Below are 21,826 nucleotides of genomic sequence, written 5' to 3' on the forward strand. Positions count from 1 at the left end.
ATCCTCCTCTGAATAGGTCATCAGTATCTGAACGTAGGGGTCCAACACCAGGGACCCCAGCTGATCGAGAAGGCAGCTCTGGTCACATGGCCTAGGCTCAGCCTCATTGAAGTGAATGGGGCTGAGCTGCAATACCAATCACAACCACTATACAATGTACGGCGCTGTGCTAGGTGAGCAGACAGAAGGTGAGCGCCGGTGCCTTCTGAAACGGCTGATCGGCAGGAGTCGGACCCCTATCGAACAGATACTGACGACCTGTCGCCACTGGGGCGACTGCGTTCTTTGAAATGGAGACAAAAACAAAGACACATATGTCCCCGAGACTTGGAGTGGATTTTGCTGCCTGCCTGCCCCTCCAATATAATTTAAGGAATTATTTTTATAAAATATTTGAAGATGAAATAGAAAGGTAAAAAGAGTAATAATTACAGCAAAGATATCAATATTATTAAGAATCAATATAAAGAGAATCAATGTATAATAAGACATAAATGAAGGTCGTATTGTACGTGAACAATATTATTTTGACAGAACCCCACTGCTATTTCTAGGGGGGAAAAAAAAAATCTCAAATTTCATGTACAAACTTCCATGTAGTTTCAGTCGTCATCAGCCTCAGCCTGTGCTTTTCATTGGATAAGGAACAAGGGAAATTTATGCTCAATGAAAAGGTTTCATTTATTTCTACAATTACGGTACATATGCAATGCTGCTTTAATTTTACAAAGATGTTCAAAAAAATAAATATTCTGAAAAATACTTTTGCTCTTACAATATATGAAACTAGATATGAAACGCCAGACGCTGAGCCCCATAACTCTGCAAGGAACACGACGTTGGGGCTGCACGTGTCCTCATATATATGACAGTAAAACATCTCTTACATCATAGATTACATTACAATGCGGTTTCCAGAAAGTGCAGTCATGTTGCTTACATTGTTGGCCTTTGGTTGAAGACAAGAACATATGGTTTTAACAGAAAAATGGTGGAAAAACCACTGCTCAATATTAAAAATAGGTCACTAGAGAATAAGGCTACATGCCGACGACAGTGAAAAACGGACATGTTATGTACATTTTTTTTTAACGCCCATCACACGTCTGATTTAAGACCAATGGTAGTCTATGGGGTTATTCACACGGCAGTTTTTTTTTGACTGTCAGTGAAAAAACGGACGTCAAAAAATAGAACATGTCCTATCTTGTCCGTTTTTCACCGACAGACTGCCCCCATACAATTGAATGGGCCCATTTTTAACGTCCGTTTCTCAGAAAGGCATCAGTGAAATGAACATCCGTTAAAAATGTCTGTGTGCATGTAGCCTAAGTATATACAGCCTGTACATGGCATAAATAGGTTATTCTCTGAAATATTCTATTTAAGTTACTGTACACATTGTGACTGTGATCTCTGCTCTGTGGGGGATGCCTACAACATATCAAAGGCACTTCAGACAATGAAGCGGATTTTAGAAACGGCATTGAGGAGCTAGTTCAACATGTCAACCTTTAAATATCATACGTTTGGCAAAGAAAAACAACACACAAAATGGTAAAAGCCTTATTAGCTCAGCCCCATTATTGACCTCCAACCTCTTACCTCCATAATGCCCTTCAGCAGAACTTTATTCGAGACAGGGACAAAGCCAAGTATGTCCACCTTTGGTTTTCCCACTGTTGATTACCAACTCAACAGCCTATGTCCTACAAAACCTATCTTGCCTCGGCTTTGCGTCATCCCTTGTCCCCGCTACTGTTCTCCCTATCAGGTAGTGTGTAACTATTAAAGTGCATCAGAATTTCAGTGTGATACATGAGTGTGCAGAAATACAGCAATTTTATCCTTCTTCAATACCACCAGCTCTATATAGTTTTAGATACATCTTGCTTGCTGATCAAGACCTCCAATAAGCGAAGCTTAGCTTTTAGCTGTTTGTATTCACAGTACTCTTCAGCCATTGGTATCCGATCTTCTTTCTGTGCACTTCTGTAATGTAATGGAAAAAAATGACAATGGGATTGGAATTAATATATCGAAATTAATATATACCACATAAGAATAAATCTAGCTGTGAATGGGGTGATATCGTGCTTCAATTAGGCTGCGTGCACACAACGGTCTTTTTGTGGATTGCGCACAGCCTCCAGAGGATAGGTCATCAATAGGCTTGAGTGAATCTGGTTCGGATTGCTGTATCCGAATCAGATTCTTTTCAAAACTTTGGGCTCCGTCCTACTGTAAAAGGTATGTCCTCCGCGGAGGTCTTTTCGAAGTTTCTGAAAATATTGGGAGACTTACTTTGTCTCGCCTCTGTCACAAGTTCGTTTGTTCGCATAAGTTACTGTATCAAAATACAAAGCCGAAGTCACAAAGCCGGGTTCAGCTTCGTATTTTGATACAGTAATTTATGCAAATAAACGAAGTGACACGTAATAGAGGCGAGACGAAGTTAGTTTCGTGATATTTGCAGAAACTTCAGAAAGACCTCAGTGGAGGACATACATTTTACAGTAGGACAGAGCCTATATTCTTGACGTAGTTTTTAAAAAATCAATTGGCAATATAAAATTCTTGGAAAACCCCTTTCATTTGTAAAATATATATAATATATATATATATATATATATATATATATATATATATATATATATATATATATATAGGTCATATGGTACATTCCCTTTAAAGTCTAACCTCTCTTTCCAATAAATGCTTTGTCAAAGATTTTACAGGAAGAATAGTGGAGAATACATGGCTCTTCCTCCAATCAACATACGGACACTGTGGTGCAACCTGAAAGACCCCATTATAAGTCAGTGGGGTCTATTGGGCGCTGCTGGTCTATGTTGTATCACACGGTGTTAATTTTGTTTTTCTGCTCCTATGACGAAACAGAAAAACAAACACCTGATGGAAGTGTGAACAGAGCCTAATAGAGATATTTACTGGTGACTGTGGAAAAGAAAAGCTCCTATCAAACTTAAAAGGAGTATGTCACCTAAATTAAGCACTATTAACTAAAGTACTGCAGATATGGAGTCTGGATCACCGATTTTTATTTTCATACTCACCCCGTCCTCCTGGTGTCCGCCTACAAAGCTCGGCTGTGATACATTTTTAGGTCTGCTGCTCATGCTCAGGAAGTTCCCCCCATTATGACCCCAAGCTCTGCCTTCTTGACAATGTATTACAGCAGAGCGTATATCAGGAGAACAGGGGGTTGGAGTGGTATGAAAAGAAAATGTACCGATCTGGACTCCCACATCTGCAGAGCTACTCATGTAGTACTGCCATTAATAGTATTCAGGTGACACACTCCCACTAAGTTGAAGCCCTTGCTTGCTTTTGACAATGTTCAACAATTATGGGCATTAAGTAAATGATTTGACTACCTTCCAGTCTGTCGTAAAAAGTGCTCTTCAAATTCTCTTAAAGCTTTTCTCAATCTTTTCTTGTCTGCTCTGGTTTCACGAAGGTGATCAAGAAGTTCAGGCCTGAAAGATAGAAGTAAGAACTGGTTAGAACAAGAAGAAAGCTAATGTCTTGAATGTCCACACTAGACCGTGTAAAACAAGCTCTATAACAACTCAATGTTTTACTCAAGTCTTTCACCTGGGTCCCATTTATAGATGGGAACAGAGTCGTTTTCCTAGCAGATGGGAACTGAGCACTCCAACTTTCTGATACAAGCTGAGCACTCCAACTTTCTGATACAAGCTGAGCACTCCAACTTTCTGATACAAGCTGAGCACTCCAACTTTCTGATACAAGCTGAGCACTCCAACTTTCTGATACAAGCTGAGCACTCCAACTTTCTGATACAAGCTGAGCACTCCAACTTTCTGATACAAGCTGAGCACTCCAACTTTCTGATACAAGCTGAGCACTCCAACTTTCTGATACAAGCTGAGCACTCCAACTTTCTGATGAAAGCGAAGCAGTCCACCCTGCTGTTGGAAACTGAAGGCAACTAGTTCTAATTTCAGAATGCTCCGGCAATATCCATATGTCTAGGAATTTCTTTATTTTTGATTGGGAATCTCACTGTATATTTTAGCAGATGTTATTTTATATATAAAATCAGATGTTTAATGTGTTGCTAGTGTTGTCTAAATAAGACCCATTACAGTCAACGTGTGGCTCTTTAGTTGGGACAGAATGAGATGCCGGGGAGTATTACGGACGGTGAAATATTAAATGGTTAAAGCAATGTTCACAGCTGGGCATGTCCTTAATTATGCAGAACATTTTTATTGATATTGGTTAACTAATTAAAACTAATTGGAGACTACACAGTAATCTATGCAGAATATATTATCAAATAAATTGAGCACAGTGCATTTAATACATTAAAATAGGTATCTTGGGCATAATAGGATTCTGCAGAGCTATACGTTATTAGACGCTGAGGATATCAGTACTTACTGGCTAACTAAGGCTGGTTTCACATCTGCGTTTTTGCTGGATCCATCATGGATTAACAAAAACGCTTCGGTCATGATAATACAACTGTCTGCATCCGTTATGAATGGATCCGGTTGTATTATCTCTATAATTGCCAAGACGGATCCGTCTCTAAAACCATTCAATGGGGGACAAATCCGTTTTCTTTTGTTTCAGAGAAAACGGATATGTCTCCATTGATGTACATTGTGGGTTATGACGGATCTGTCTTGCTCCGCATCCCAGGATGCACTCAAAAATGCTGCTTGCCGCGATTTTGTGTGCGTCATGGGAACGCAATTAAACGGAACAGAAAGCATCCTGGTGCATTCCGTTCCTTTCAGTTCAGCTTTGTCCCCATTGACAATGAATGGGGACAAAACTGAAGTGTTTCCCCCCGCTATTGAGATCCTATGACAGATCTCAATAGCGGAAAGGGAAAGCGCAGATGTGAAATTAGCCTAATGCAGGGTTCTTCCAGCTTCTATGTGTCTTCTTTATAAGTTGCTCCAAATACAGAATAGCTTAACAAAATCCAGCAGATGATACATGTTCTAGAGCACCTAATTTAATTTTCCTTTGGATTTGTTATTTTTAGTTGCCCTTAAATTCCAGTCTTGGGTCATTTACCATAGGAATATTCTTCAGAGGCAGTGGAGCATATAAACACTTGGACCCCAGGGCACAGAGAGCGCAGCACTGCACCAGTGTCGCAGATAAGTGAAAAGGGAGTCTGGACCTTTTCACTTATCTGCAGTGGAGCATGTAGTTACAATGTGGCGTTCATCTGGAATGGCCGGCTGGCATTAATGTGAACTGGTGAGTTGCTCCCCTTGTATGCAATTCACCAGAGCCTGTTATACTAGATAAATGCCCAGACTAACCATCATAAAATTCTAACAAATGCTGGTATACCAAAATGCAGAAGGTTGTTGGCCTTCAAAATAAGTGTCTATGACAGTAGACCAACATGGACCACCAATGACTACAGTATAAAATTGCCTAAAAAATTATAAGGTCTTTTGCTTGACCTCAGCTGCATTTTAATCTCTGGGGCAGGAAGAAAGGAGTCCCTGCATCCCCACACTATAGAGACATAAGCGTTCCATGTGCCACCGTATTATGGTGCTATTGTCCACTAGAAGCAAAGAGAAAAAAGCTCCATAATGCGGCATCCAGTGAGGCACGTCAAGATTTTCTGTCAGTTCTCATATGAAATTGGAGGCAGAGATACAGTAGGGTACCAGATAACTCAGGTTGTAATATAGCCAAGTCCATATGCTCTTAGTCTTGGCTTATTGAAAAAACATACAGTATGACATCATAAATTGTGTGGATGACTGACGCACTTAAGTACATACCTTTAAAGGGGTTGTGCCATTACATTAACTTTACCCATCTACAGGAGAGGGGATAAGTAGCTTCTCAGTGGAGTTTGACCACTGGGACCCTTACGGATCATAAAAAACAGGGGTCTCATGCACCAGTATGAATGGAGCAGAAGTTTTGGCATTGTGAGCTACTGCTCCATTAATTTCCTATGTGACTGCTGGAGAGAGACAACTGCTGTACTCGGCCGTCAATGGCAGCCCAACAGAGAATGAATAGGACAGCAGATCAAATACTCAACCTGCCGCTTCATTTATACTGACACATGAGACCCTGTTATCGTGATCAGTGGGGTACCAATGGTCAGATCCCCATCAATCAATGCTTATCCTTTATCCAGTGGATTAGGCACAACCTCTTAAATGGACCTTAGGACACATGAAACAATTAAACTGCTTTGCCTCTTCCACTTATTGAACACACAATACACATGTGGACAAAATAGTGCCCTGAAAGAAAAACCTACAATGGTCACTGAAATAACTCAAAACTAGCAAGAGTAATAATAAATAAAAACTTACTGAAAATCAATTACCGTATTTTTCGCCCTATAAGACGCACCGGCCCATAAGACGCACCTAGGTTTTAGAGGAGGACAATAAGAAAAAAAATATTTTGAACCAAAAGGTGTGCTTTTGGTGGGTTTTGAACTAATGGTGGTCTGTGGATGACACTATTATGGGGGATCTGTGGATGGCACTGTTATGGGGGGGGATCTGTGGATGGCACTGTTATGGGGGGGGGGATCTGTGGATGGCACTGTTATGGGGGTGTTCTGTGGATGGCACTGTTATGGGGGGGAGATCTGTGGATGGCACTGTTATGGGGGGGGGGAATCTGTGGATGGCACTGTTATGGGGGGGGGATCTGTGGATGGCACTGTTATGGGGGGGGGATCTGTGGATGGCACTGTTATAGGGGGGGATCTGTGGATGGCACTGTTATAGGGGGGGGATCTGTGGATGGCACGGTTATGGGGGGGGGGATCTGTGGATGGCATGGTTATGGGGGGGATCTGTGGATGGCACTGTTATGGGGGGATCTGTGGATGGCACTGTTATGGGGGGGATCTGTGGATGACACTAATGGGGTGGGGATCTGTGGACGACACTGTTATGGGGGGGGGGATCTGTGGATGACACTGCTAGGGGTGATCTGTAGATGACACTGCTATGGGGGGGGGGAATCTGTGGATGACACATATATAGCATCCCCCCCCCCCCCATAACAGGGGGTGATGGCCGGCATCTGGTGTTGTAATGGCAGCGGGGCCCGGTGCAGTCACTGTATTCTATTACACCGGGGCCGCTCACTGTCATTCACTACATCACGCGCCTGCTCCTCCCACTTTATGAATGAAGCAGGCGTGTGACATAGTGAATGACGTTATGCTGCCGCCCGCCCAGCCTGCCTACAGAAGTTTCAAGTGAGTACCGTACTACATGGATTTCTCTATGCTGCAGAGGATTACTATAGTTTAAAACAGCGCCCATGCCTACACTTTACCTATTAATACTACAGTGAGCGGGGCCCGGTGTAATAGAATACAGTGACTGCATTGGGCCCCACTGCCATTACAACACCAGATGCCGGCCCTCCCTGCTGATACACCGCTGGCCGCACTGTGCAGCATCGCGTAATAAGACGCATGGGCATTTTCCCCCCACTTTGGGGGGGGGGTGCGTCTTATAGGGCAAAAAATATGGTAATGAAAATCAGACATTGGTTTTGAATTGTGGTTCAACAGAATAATAATAATAAAAAAAAACTATTGAAACTTTCCTCGATAAAAATGATGGCACCCCTAGAAAAGATATTCATTTTTTATTTTTTTTAAATAATTTGACCATAGGGACATGTTAAACTAAGGCATGTCCTGTAATTAGCACCACAGGTATCCTCAGTCAGTCTGCCTATTAAAAGGGTGAAAAGTAGTCACTGTGCTGTTTGGTATCATGGTGGGTACCACACTAAACATGGACCAAAGAAAGCTAAGGAGAGAGTTGTCTCAGGAGATTAGAAAGAAAATTATAGACAAACTTGTTAAAGGTAAAGGCTATAAGACCATCTCCAAACAGCTTGATGTTTCTGTTACTAGTGTTGCACATATTATTCCAAAATTTTATGGTCTATGGGACTGTGGCCAACTTCACTGGACATGGCTGCAAGAGGAAAAATGATAACAAATTGAAGAGATGGATAATACGATTGGTAACCAAAGAGCAGAAAACAACTTCCTAAGAGATTAGAGGTGAACTCCAAAGTCAAGGTACATCAGGGCCAGATTGCACCATACATCACTGTCTTAGCCAAAGTGGACTTAAAGAGAACCTTTCACCCGAAGAAAGTATGTAAACTCACCATAAAGACGTGTAGAGCGGCGCCCAGGGATCCCCCTGCACTTACTGTTATCCCCGGGCGCCGCTCCGTTCTCCGGTTATAGCCTCCGGTATGTTTGCAGTTAGGCTCCACCCAGTTGAGCCTGCCGCGGTCTTCTTCTCCTATGCTGTAGCGCTGGCCAATCACAGCGCTCAGCTCATTCGGGTGAAAGGTCCTCTTTAATGGAAGACGACCAAGGAGGAAACAAAACTGGAGCTTTTTGGGAGAGTCACATCAGCTCTATGTTCACAGATTCAAAAATTAAGCATACAAAGAAAAGAACATTGTACCCACTGTGGAACATGGAGGAGGCTCGGTTATGTTTTGGGGCTGCTTTGCTGTATCTGGCACAGGGGTTTCTTGAATCTGTGGGGGGTACAATAAAATCTCAAGACTATCAAGGAGCAAAATGTGCTGCCCGGAAAGCTGGGTCTCAGTCACAAGTCATGAGTCCTGCAACAGGATAGTGACCCAAAACACACAGTTAAAAACATCCAAGAATGACTAAGAGCAAAGCTTTGTATTGTTCTGAAGTGGCCTTCTATGAGCCCTGATCTAAATCGTATTGAATATCTGTGAAAGGAGCTGAAACATGCACTTGGGAGAAGGCACCCTTCAAACCTGAGACAGCTGGAGCAGTTTGCTCACAAGGAGTGGGCCAAAATACCTGTGGACAGGTGCAGTAGTCTCATTGAGATTTACAGAAATCGCTTGATTGCCTCAAAAGGTTGTGCAACAAAATATTAAGTTAAGGGTACCATCATCTTTTATCCAGACCAGTTTCATTAGTTTGTTTTATAAATTATTATGTTGAACCACAATTCAAAAGTCAATGTCTGATTTTCATTAGCCGATTGTCAGTAAAAAAAAAAAAATTATTATTTTTGTCAGTTTCAAGTTATTTCAGTGACCCTTGCAGTTTTTTTTTTCTTTAATGGAAGGCTACCAACAATTTTTTTCCACGCATGTAGATAGTTACAGAAGCGTGTAGACGGTTTCCGGGATTTCATTATTAATAACCCATCTTCAGGATAGGTTATCAATATCCTATCGGAGTGGGTATGACTCTCCGCACCCCCGTTGATCACCTCAGCTATTTCGCTTTGGGGCTAGGGTGAACCTGGGCCTGTGACGTCAGGTCCATTGGTCATATGGCCTTTGTGCAGCTCACCTCATTCAAGTGAATGGGATGGAGTTGCAATATCAAGCATGGACGCTATACAATGCATGGTGCTGTGCTTGGTATATTGTGAAGAGGCCACAGGGTAGTTGGACCCCACTGACGATCATATGCGGATGATACGGATGACAGATCATCAATATTTAACTCCTGGAAAACCCCTCAAAAACTCTATCCTTGTTACCATATGCCAGTGGTGCCCAACTATTTTTCGTCTGAGGGCCGCACTAGACATGGTATAAATTTCACGGGCCAAAATCAGGTAGCTTTGCCAGAAAGAAATGCAAACACTGTGAGGGGGCACTTGTGAGCATTACTAAAATACATAATACGTAGGCCTTCAAATCTGCGTTTGGAGCCTCTGTTGCAGATTCTGTCGAAAGACCAGACAAAAATGCTTTGTATGCAGCACTTTTGTGTCCGGTAAAGACAGGATCCCGAACGGAAACTGAACGGATCACACACATCATAGTCAGTGGAGTCTGTTCAGCTTCTTCCCTGTGGGGTGACAGGAGGAGGGGGGAGCAGGGTCATTAGTGGGGTGACAGGAGGAGGGGAGAGCAGGGTCACTAGTGAGGTGAACAGGAGGAGGGAAGAGCATGGTCACCAGTGGGGTGACAGGAGGAGGGGGGAGCAGGGTCACTAGTGGGGTGACAGGAGGGGGGGAGCAGGGTCACTAGTGGGGTGACAAGAGGAGGACGGAGCAGGGTCACTAGTGGGGTGACAGAAGGAGGGGGGAGCAGGGTCACTAGTGGGGTGACAGGAGGAGGGGGGAGCAGGGTCACTAGTGGGGTGATTGGAGGAGGGGGAGGAAGGTCACCGGGGACCAGTCACATGAGTCCACGGCTACTTACCTCTCCAGTGGCTCTCTCATGTTTCCTACGGTCCTCGGGCAGCGCGCCCCGCTCTCCTTACAACAGCCACCCCTGGAGCCGGCCCCTCCTCCTTCCAGCTCCCGCCCGCTTCCCCTGCTGCAGGACCTGTATTGCTCCGGCGTGAGCCTATTCCAACCAATAACAAAGCTCCCTGCTGTAAGGGGCTTTGCTATCGGTCATTTCCGGCACAGGCAGCATCGCTGCGTTGCCTGTGCCGTTCACAGCACTCACTGCGCTGATAAATGTGGGGGAAAAGTCTAAGGCGTATTGGTACGCCTTAGACTTTTTCCAGGGAGTCGCACCAGCCGCATGACACAGCTTCGCGGGCCGGATTTTACCCGCAGGCCCTAGGTTGGGCATCACTGCCATGTGCCAATGAAAAAACAAACACTTACATAGATGCTTCATGAAGGTTAGACATAGACAGCGCTGGTTGACGCAAAGTTAGCTTCTCATCCAGAGGAGAGACATATGCAGGTTCTAGATCTTCATTGCAGAAAGTTAGATGCTCATCTGCAGCTAATTCAGACTGTTCAGGCAATACAAATTCACAGGATGAATTCTGGGCACTGTCATCATCAGAGTCCTCTTCTTCATGCTAAACAGAAAATATATGAGGTTTATCTTAGTGTGTCCTGTAGGCTATATTTCATGAGATTAAACACTGTTCCATAAAGAAGCAGCACATCACCACATCACATTATCTACTACAACTTATAGTGGGCACCTTTGCGGCATTTTTTTTTAATGATTGCATTTTATTCATTTTGGGCTAAAAACTTTTTTTCAATTGGTTTTTATTAAAAATGTTCAACAGTTCTTGTTCTACCTGTTTAAAGGGGTTGTCTCACTTCAGCAAATGGCATTTATCATGTAGAGAAAGTTAATACAAGGCACTTACTAATGTATTGTGATTGTCCATATTGCCTCTTTTTGCTGGCTGGATTCATTTTTCCATCACATTGCTCGTATCCAGGGGTTATGGCCACTATTGCAGACGAGATACGAGGTGGCCGGTATGGGAGCTGCTGCACATACGAGCCTATGCGTGCTTTCATGGTTCCGGCCATCAGAGAGTGCAAACACAGCCATTACTGGTGGATTGCAAGGCAGTCGGAACCCCGGGATATCAGCAGTGTATAATGTGATGGAACAATGAATGAAGCCAGCAAAGGAGACAATATGGAGAATCACAATACATTAGTAAGTACCTGTATTTACTTGGTCTGCATGATGAATGCCATTGGATGAAGTGAGACAACCCTTTTAAGTTTCAGTCTACCCTCAGAGTATCTTGCTTTCAATTTCACACTAAACTTGTCAGGTTGCTGCTCTGATGGCTCAATGTACAGCCCTTGTCTCTGAATCTCTGACTGCTCATAAACACTCATTATAGCTAAATTCATATCAAACTGATAAAAATATGGCTTTGTCTGGAGTTGAGGGATACAAGGGCATACATTAAGCTATCAGAGCAGCAACCTGATGATTTCAGTGTGAAACCGAAAGCTTTGCAGATAGACTGAAACTTAACCATGTAGAACAATAACTGTTGAATAAAAAAATATATATAATCGACAGAAAAATATTTTACCCCAAAAAGTCCGCCCAAAGGTGTTCATAGCCTTTAAGGTGCATAGGTTTTTGATTGCAATAGGGACACAAGGTCACCTGAATTTATTTTTTACTTTGGCACCAAGTTGTAATTATGATGTTTGGTGTTTAAAGGAGAGAAAAAAAAGCAGTAAGGAGCAGAGAGCTGCTATACTTGTTAGGGTTTTAAAATATATTGAGAAAAGGATTTCCCTATAATGTCTGAGACACAGATCAGAACTACAGATGTAGCAGGGTTAACATACAAACTCTTAACTCAAATTTCTTAACTCATTGCGTTAGGCTATTGAAAAGCAATTGAAGGTGTTTGCTTAACGCATTTAGTTTAGATAACACGTCTCATAAGTATACAGTATATAGTATACAGAGTGTTAGCTGAAATAATGCTAAGCCTGTGCACTGTTATACACTGACAGCTTCCGAATCTCTTAATCAAGGACTCGGAGTATGTGTAAAAGGGAGATCAAGGTTGATTATTTTTAGGTACAAGGACCTGGAGGACGCCTGTAAAGAAAGTAATGTCACTCCAAAATTATGTACAGTACACACACACAAAGAAGAACATGTCTGGACAGAAAGAACCTTACAATTGTAGGAATCAAGGATGCGGTGGATAATAACTGCTTTATAATCCGATATCTGTCATAGAGCGGTTTCATTAAGCTTCTCTCCTGCTTTGTAACCTAAAATAGCAAACACACTGTCATGTAATATGCTGTATAAGAGAACACTACAGTTTTGACAAATACATTGGAACTAATTGGGTATAATACTGGATACAAATAAGCAATACATAAATGACATTTCACCAATTGTGACAACACAAACTTCAGCATCAAATAGTAGAGAGATATACTCCAACATCACATGTAAATCACCTTTCTCCTGCCCGAGTCATCTGATCACATATAACTGTATATTAAGGGTTAACATTGCTGAACATTAGGTGATAACATTGCTGTATGTTAGATGTTAACATTGCTATATATTCGTTGTTATTTTCCCAAAAAAATAGGGAATAATTACGGCACTCGAGGTGAACTATTACAAATCATTATTTATTGAAAAAATCCATTAAAAATAAATAACATCCTAACTATGGTGGAGTGAACACGCGTCTGGTGTGAGCTCCCGCCACGAGACTACCAGCAAGCTGCTACTCTCCCTCCTGGCCGGACTTTTGGAGCCTCAATGGTCCGGACGAAGAATAGCTCCACGGCTGGCCCCTCAACACCGGTCCCGGATCTCGGCCGCGGCGGAATCCCGCATTTCTTCGGCCCGGGTGGCCAGGCGGTAACAGGCCGCAACCCCCACACGGCAGCCTTCTCCCCCATGGCGCATAAAATGAGCGCTGCCACTCAGCCACACTCTCCCCTCATGCCTGCTCGCATGGCACGGGTGGGCTTGGGGTCAGCTGAAGGTGCACAGGACGGGCCACTGCTAGTCTCAGAGGCCCCTCTTTCCACTCAGGCAAACACGCGGTGGCAGCCATCTTGCGCAACGGCCATAGAGCTTCAGGCCTCCAAGTACCATCACTCAGCGCAGTCTCCTGCTGCACCAGTCCTACCTCTGACGCCATGCTCGCAGGACAAGGTGGCATGGGATTGAAGAGAGCATGTGAGACAGCTCCCGACCAAACAAGAAATGGAGCAACTTATTGTACGCCTGGAGACATCTTACAAACCAGAACTACACACAAACTCGAGTAATTTACAAATCATAGAGGAAAGGGTGGAAGATGTGGCCTCTCACCAGGCTGAGTTGACAGCAAGAATGGATGATCTAGAAAATAAAGGGGACACTAGAGATCAACATATCAGCCAACTATATCGTCTCCATGAGGATACTGAAATCGTAGCAGAAGAAACAACATTGGGATTAGAGGCCTTCCGGAGTCTGTATCCACTGCAGATTTAGTGTCCACCTTACAGGACTTTTTAGGAAAATCCTAGACAGATCGATCACAAAATCATTTAGAAATTGATAAAGCGTATAGAGAATTGGCGCCTCCTAATCCTGATGCATCCAAGCCGAGAGACGCCATTTGTCGCTTGCATTATTACTCAGTTAAGGAGGAAATTATGCGGAAAGTGCGCAACCAACCTAGTATTGAATATGCTGGTGCTTGCATTTCTTTATTGCAAGACCTGCCACCCACCATTCTTATGCAAAGGAAAGTGTTGCGCCCTTTGTTGGACTGCCTTAGGGAGAAGGAGATTCCATATACAGTGGATAGAAAAAGTCTACACACCCCTGTTAAAATGTAACGGTATTTAATAGCCGGTAACAGTATGACAAATACAGACTAATGGAAAATAAGTGAAGAGCTTCATTGAGATATCAAGAAAGAGCCGAAGTCCGGAGCGGGTATACCATATGAGGAATTAATCAGCTAAGCCTACTCCTAATACCGGCGCCTGTGAAATCTGAGACACGTGGGACGCCAAACATACGGAGCCCATAACACAGCCAGCAGAGACACCGAGACCGCTGCAGACAAAAAGCCGTACATAGTACTTTACCGCTAACACATCTAGCGGAATTCATCTGCTCTACAAAGAATCTAAGTAAGGAAACATCAACCTTCCCTTCTAACCTGTTTTCATGTGCCAATTGAGGTAAGCTTACTCCACGTGGGACGCCACGAACGAACGCTATCTCCTCAAAAGTGAGTACAACAAATATCACTGAAATTAGTTTGAATACTTATCTAGACTAATGAAAGAACATTAGAGAAACACTTAAATTATCCCTAAGAATAGTATGTGATAAGAACTAAGACAAATAATCAAAATATAAGAACTATGCTCTCAAAGGAGACTTTGTATCACTGATTGTATGGATTACATTCTACCACATCTTTCAGTTAGTCTGACTGAGTAACAGGGATCAAGACAGCAGAACGGGATATCCCACCACACAATACTCTCTAAGGATTGTATATTTTTTTTATATATTTTTTATATTTTATATATTTAATCAGCATTTGAGGTTAACCAACAATATACTACAACGATCCTATACGTCGACCCAATAGCGCATAATCAATGTTGGAGATCCATGCGTTATCCCCCTTCTCAGATGTGAATTTTTGCTTTACAATCCATTAAGGGTAGTTGAGGGCGATATGGAGGTTCTATAGAGTGAATTTGTGAAGATGTGTTCTGGTATCCGCAGTTCTCACCTTTATCTACACCATAATTATCGACCAGTCCAGTTTAGACTATTATTAGTAATAAGGTGGGGTGGTAGCAGGTACTAGATCAGTATAGCTTTATAATAGTCTCGTGGCGGCTTCCTCACTTGCTGTTGGAAGACCGACCCTATTTAGATAACGTTCCACGTTAATCGCCTCATTTCCGAGGTTTTCTTTAGGGTATACCAGAGTATACTCCTTATAGTGTACTATTACACTATTTTCTAGTTTTGGTTTTATAAATTTTTATTTTTTTTCTCTCTCCCTCTTCCTTTCTCTTTCCCCTCGTGTCTCTTGTTTCACAGCTATCAGTCGCAATATTTGAATATGGTAACTCCAGGTACTGTTGAGTTAGTCTCTCTAAATGTCAAGGGGCTTAATGTCCCAGAGAAGAAATCCAAGATATTATCTACTCTACAAAAAGATAAAGCTCAGATAGTATTATTGCAGGAGACGCACTTGAAAACCAACCATGTTCCTCATATCCGCTCTAAAATCTATAATACTTGGATTCATAGCACAAATTCAGGATCCAAATCTAAAGGTGTTTCCATCGCTTTACACAAATCCTTTCCTTGCTCTGTTATAGATTCTCGAGTGTGCCAGAAAGGCAGATATGTCTTCGTCAAGCTGACAGTCCATGGGAAAACGTACACGATTGGTAATGTATATTTACCAAATTCAGGACAGGGTAAGGCATTCATTGCTATACTGTTAAAATTGGACTTCTTCATAGAGGGTGTACTCCTTCTAGGTGGGGACTTCAACATGACATTGGATCCAAGAGTTGACACTTCCTTGGGAAGGTCTCTTATACCATCCTCAACAATCTCTAGAGTTTGTTCGTTCTTCCATACTAGGAGGCTGATCGATATTTGGCGAATTCTGCACCCCCGTGACAGGGATTAAACATACTATTCAAAGGGCTCACCAATCATATAGCAGGATAGACATGTTCGTCATATCTCATCATGCTCTTACTCTCCGACCTATAGCGGATATAGGCTCAGCTTTGTGGTCTGATCATGCACCCATATCCCTCACTCTCAAACTACCCAATCTGGTGGCTAGAAAATGGACATGGCGCCTTAATAAGGCCTTGTTGAAGGATGTTGTCTGCAGACAGTGATGGTCAGTTCGCAGTGTTCGCCAGCGAACACATGCGGGCTGCCATCTTTAGTAAGGTAGACTCACCCGTCCAGCGATGCACAGGTAAGCCCTTACCTGTGCCTGTACCGGAAGCCGGTCTGAAATCAAATGCGGTCACCGGGAGCAGGCAGTTCTGAGAACAGCCGCCGGGGCCTTCATTGGGCTGTTCTCGGAACTGCCTGCTCCCAGTGACCGCATTTGATTTCAGACCGGCTTCCGGCACAGGTAAGGGCTTACCTGTGCATCGCCAGATGGGCGAGTCTACCTTACTAAAGATGGCAGCCCGCATGTGTTCGTTTGGCGAACACTGCGAACTGACCATCACTGTCTGCAGACAGGTGATAGAGACATCAATAAGAGATTTCATGGAGAGAGACCCATGCTTCTGACTCTACGGCTCCTCCTCTACAGTGGGAAGCCTTGAAATGTGTGATTAGGGGCACACTTATACAGCATGAGGCAGGCTGAAAAAGAAAAGGGAAGCGCACATTACTACATCGTTGGCTCGCTTACACGGGCTAGATTCTTTGCACAAACAAACAAAACAATCTCCTACCCCAGCTCCCCTGGCTGAATTAACAGCATTAAGAGATAGTTTAAAGGAAGCTATAGATAAAAGATTTAACCTCTCTAAGGAGCGTTTTTGCAGTTTTTTATATGACAACGCTAATAAATGCGGTTGCGTACTCGCTAAGCTATTACATCCTAGATTCACACATACTTATATCCCCGAGATTAAAGACATTAGGGGACAGACCGTATATCATTCCTACCATATTGCAGAAGTGTTCCGTACATATTACGACTCCCTATACAACATTAGAGGAATATTTGCAGATATTCCCCAACAAGATCTGGAAGCTCGCATAACTACATATGTGAATGAGACGGCACTGCCCAGTGTGCCGATAGAGCAGAGCACAGAATTAGATCTACCATTCACGGAATCTAAATTACGGACAGTAGTCTCTTCACTTAAAGGGGGGGGGGGGGGGGGAGTCCGGAGCCGGACGGCTTTACAGCGACATACTTCAAGCGATTTCATTATTTACTTCTCCCCTTCCTCACTAGAGTATTTAATAGTATTTCGCCAACATGCCCCTTTCCCAAACAATCCTTAGAAGCCCACATAGTGGTATTACCCAAACCTAATAAAGACACCACTGTCTGTGGTAATTACAGACAGATATCATGGCTTCTGGCTAACAGACTAGGTAAGATTCTTCCTGATGTTATTAATATGGATCAGGTAGGATTCGTACCAGGCAGAGAAGCAAGAGACAACACAATCCGCACCATAACTCTCATCTCATGCCCAGAAAAAGCAACTCCTCATGTGTCTGATGTTGGTGGACGCGGAAAAAGCGTTTGACTGGGTACATTGGCAATTTATGTTGGCATCCTTGCGACAGATTGGCTTGGGCAGGAGATACGTAGATATGATGGCAGCTCTATACACACACCCTTTGGCACGTGTTCGGACTAATGGTATGCTGACACCCTCATTTGAGATCCATAATGGCACACACCAGGGGTGCCCTCTTTCCCCGCTCCATTATGTATTATTGATGGAACACTTAGCTATGGCACTTAGGAATAACCCTGACATTAAGGGAGTTGAGGTTAGGATTCAGAACCACAAGCTCGCGCTTTATGCAGACGATCTCCTCCTTTATGTGACTTCTCCCCATATCTCCATACCATCTATACTTCAGGAATATGACAGGTTTGGTCATCTTAGTAACTTTAAGGTGAACCTCGCTAAAACAGAATTATTGAATGTCTCCCTTGCCTGAACAGATGCTATTCAAAGCAATTTTTCTTTCCATTGGAAAGAACAAAGTCTGACATACTTGGGCATTCAAATTCCGGCACAACTACATTTACTATTCCCCTTGAATTACTTGCCACTGCAGAGGAGGACTCTGGAGGACCTACGGCTGTATAAGCTAAAACGTCTGTCATGGTTTGGTCGTATAAACACTGTTAAAATGGATATACTTCCGAGATTTATCTTTTCCAGACTATACCCATACATGTTCTGCAGAGTTATTCTTTGACTATGCAAAAGGCCCTCACCAGTTTCATATGGCATACCAGTAGGCCTAGATTAAAAATGCGGGTTCTAACTAAGCATAAATCCCTAGGAAGATTTGGCCTCCCAGATTTTCATCTTTATCACAATGCAGCAGTACTATCTAGGATATTAGATTGGATGCATAAGGGTTCACAGAAGTGGGTCTCCTTGGAACAATCTGTCGCCATTGTCTCTTAAAGCCGCACCCTGGGTCACCTTGGGAGACAGACCATCCAGATTGGATTGGCCATATCTTGTGAGGCATGTCTTGGCAGTCTGGGATGATTGGATCTTAAGATCACAGATTTCGCACAGACCTGGCCCCATGACCCCATTACATTGTAACCCAGCCTTTAGTCCGGGATTAGATCTCTCCATGTTCCTGATTAAAACGGTGTACAACGGTTTTCTGAGAATACTGCATGTCTTCACAGCTCGGAGGCTGATTTCATTTGAGGGTTTGAATACGAATTCGGCCTTTTGTGTGGTCTCATGGTTAGGGTACGCACAGTTACGTTCCTTTTTTGGAGCCATGTTCCCTGACAACGTGAATGACCCTCTTACAGGGTTTGATAGGATGTACATGCAAACAAGGGATGGAAGGGGTATTTGTCCGCATTGTATAAGGTTCTCCTAGACTTGTGCAGCGCGGACAAGGCCCCATTCTTTGATAAGTGGGAATCTTATTTACAGATTCAATTCACGGAGATGGAGGTCCTCAAAATATGTACGTTCTCCCATGGAATTTCGTTGGCGGCACAAGCTAAAGAGAAGAATTACAAAATTCTCTCTAGATGGTACTATTGTCCAACTACATTACATCACATGTTTCCTTCAGTGTCCGATTTGTGTTGGCGATGTGAGAAGGAGAAGGGCTCCCTATTACACATTTGGTGGAACTTCCCTGTAATTCACTCCTTTTGGGATCGAGAATTACAAATATATACTAAATATTCTGGCAAGTCGATTCCAAATACTCCTCAGGTAACCCTACTCTCTCTCATACCGGGTTCTACGGCATTTTCTGTCTGCAGCGAGAATGGTAATCCCTAGACACTGGAAGACCAGATTTCCACGCACTCTTTGTGAGTGGGTTATGGAGCTTCGATACATTTTACGTATGGAAGAGTTGATAGCAGAGCAACAAGAAAGGTCAGAGATATTTACGAGCAGATGTTATCCCCTGCTCATCTTTCTGGATTCTCCTGAGTGTCAGAATATGCTGTGAACCCTTTTTGGCTTGATTAGACTAGATAAGAGAAAGTGCCCCTTCCTATATATGACTTTGCCATTTCCCTCCCTCCCCCCCTGTAAAATTGTATAATTTTTATTATTATTATTATTTTATGATATTATATAAGAGACATATAACATCCCGAACACGGGACTTAGATGATAGATTGTTTTACAGTTTGGTGCAGATAGCACTATTTATTATTTATAGAACATCCTGACCCAATTTGTCATCATACATTGTTAGGTGATAGAGTGCAGAACGAGCAGAAGAGATTCATATCATTATATGTTCTAACATCTGTATGGGTCCTGCGTGCCCCCTTTGAAGGCTTGTTCAATTATGTGATGGCTCTCATATGCTGTATGTTATATTTTATAAACATTTAATAAAAACAGAGTAAACATAAAAATAAATAAAATGACAGAGCCCTAGTCATGTAGCTGACATGTTTCAAACCTAGTGACACTGGTTATTCCTATGGACATGCTGTGGTGAGCGGAAATTTACCTTTTTCTTTTTTGTATATTAGCTGATAAGATTCCGGCATATTACTTGTTAAAATTGCTGCCGTATATTAGGTTATAACATTGCTGAATAATAGGTGTTAACATTGCTGTATATTAGGTGCTAGCATTGCTGTATATTGTTCTGTATAGTGTTCGGGTCATCCAGTTTTCTCATATGCACACAGGATCTCTGGAGCTCAGCCAGAGTGACCTTTCAGTTCTTGGCCACCTCTCTTAGGCTACTTTCACACTCGCGCTTGGTGCGGATCCGTCTTGTATCTGCCCAGACGGATCCGCACCAATAATGCAAACGCTTGTATCCGCTCAAAACGGATCAGTTTGCATTATTCATAAAAAAAAAAAGTCTAAGTCAAAACGGATCCGTCTTGACTTACATTGAAAGTCAATGGGGGACTGATCCGTTTGCTATTGTGCCATATTGTGTCAGTGAAAAACGGATCCGTCTCCATTGACTTACATTGTAAGTCCGGACGGATCCGTTTGGCTCCGCATAGTCAGACGGTCACCGTCAAGCTGCGTTTTAGTGACCGTCTAAAAAATGCAACAGAGACCAAACGCAGTCAAACTGATGCATTCTGAACGGATCCTTATCCATTCAGAATGCATTGGGGCTGAACTGATCCGTTTTGGGCCGCTTGTAAGAGCCCTGAAACTGATTTCACAAGCAGACCCAGAAACGCCAGTGTGAAAGTAGACTTACAAGGTCCTTCTCCACTGATTACTTAGTTTGGTGGGGCAGCCAGCTCTAAGAAGAGTCCTGTTTGTTCCAAATTTCTTCCATTTAAGAATTATGGAGGCCACTGTGCTCATGGGAACTTTCAGTGCAGGAGACCTGTACCTCCAAACAATCCTGGGCTGTACAGACGGTTCTTTCCTCCTCATGGCTTGTTTATGCATTGTCAGCTGTGAGATCTTATATTGACGGGAATGTGTCTTTTCAAACCATTTCCAATCAACTGAATTTACCACAGGGGATCTCCAATTAAGATGATCAAGGGAAATGGGAGTCCCCAGAGCTAAATTTCAAGTGTCATAGCAAAGGGTCTGAATACTTATGTCCATGAAAAAATTTAGGTTTTCCTTTTTTTTTTATTTGCAAACATTTCTAAAATCCTGTTTTCGCTTTCTCATTGTTGTATATTGGGTGATGTATTAATTATTAATTTTGCTGTATATTAGGTGTTAACTTTTTCTCTGTATTAGGTTCTAATAGGGTAGTGTGAATCACATTTGTGTCTATCCATACTAATAAAAGCAAAAATCTGCAGCACTCGCCAGTGTAGTAAATCCAATAGTGGTTTATTCAATAAACAGCATGGTGATGCGACGTTTCGACCTAGGGATCAGTAGTGCTGCCAAACCTCTGTATATATCCATACTAATATACATGATGTAAAACACAGGAACAGCTAGTATTGATTTCTCCCATGAAAATGTCTGCCAGTAACCATGTAACTGGTCAGTTCATATTCTAACCATATTTATTTATTTATCATAACAGAATTGTGCATTGTGCTCTTACCCTGTTATTCCTCCAGGAAATGTATAAATAGTAGCAACCGGGCAATACTGTTCCCCTTATCAATAAGGGCGTATGTGCCTACAGAGACCAAGACACTCATCACTCATTGTACAGTCATTGGTCAGAAGAAATACCAGTCTCCTTTGACAAGGGTCTTTTCAAACTAGGTTTTGCAGTGTCCTTAGGAGGTATACAGAGGTGTAGGTCACCTGTTGGCTTCCATTGTAAAATA

The 21,826-nt window shown here is 42.8% G+C and overlaps 1 protein-coding gene across 4 annotated transcripts in view; it reads right to left on the reverse strand.

Annotated features, from left to right (window-relative positions):
* Nucleotides 1-1,179: 1,179 nt before the first annotated feature.
* FAM13C (family with sequence similarity 13 member C) overlaps nt 1,180-21,826 on the reverse strand; it is a 187,337-nt gene continuing 166,690 nt past the window's right edge. For all 4 annotated transcript variants that reach the window (XM_040438223.1, XM_040438222.1, XM_040438224.1 and 1 more), the window contains 4 exons: nt 12,474-12,569; nt 10,668-10,870; nt 3,399-3,500; nt 1,180-1,992 (listed from right to left, as the gene is read on the reverse strand). In XM_040438223.1, coding sequence (XP_040294157.1) covers nt 1,869-1,992; nt 3,399-3,500; nt 10,668-10,870; nt 12,474-12,569 — 525 coding nt within the window. In that variant the 3' untranslated portion in view covers nt 1,180-1,868. The remainder of the gene's footprint in view (nt 1,993-3,398; nt 3,501-10,667; nt 10,871-12,473; nt 12,570-21,826) is intronic.

Source organism: Bufo bufo, chromosome 6 (genome assembly GCF_905171765.1).
Source record: "Bufo bufo chromosome 6, aBufBuf1.1, whole genome shotgun sequence".
Taxonomy (NCBI): Eukaryota; Metazoa; Chordata; class Amphibia; order Anura; family Bufonidae; genus Bufo; species Bufo bufo.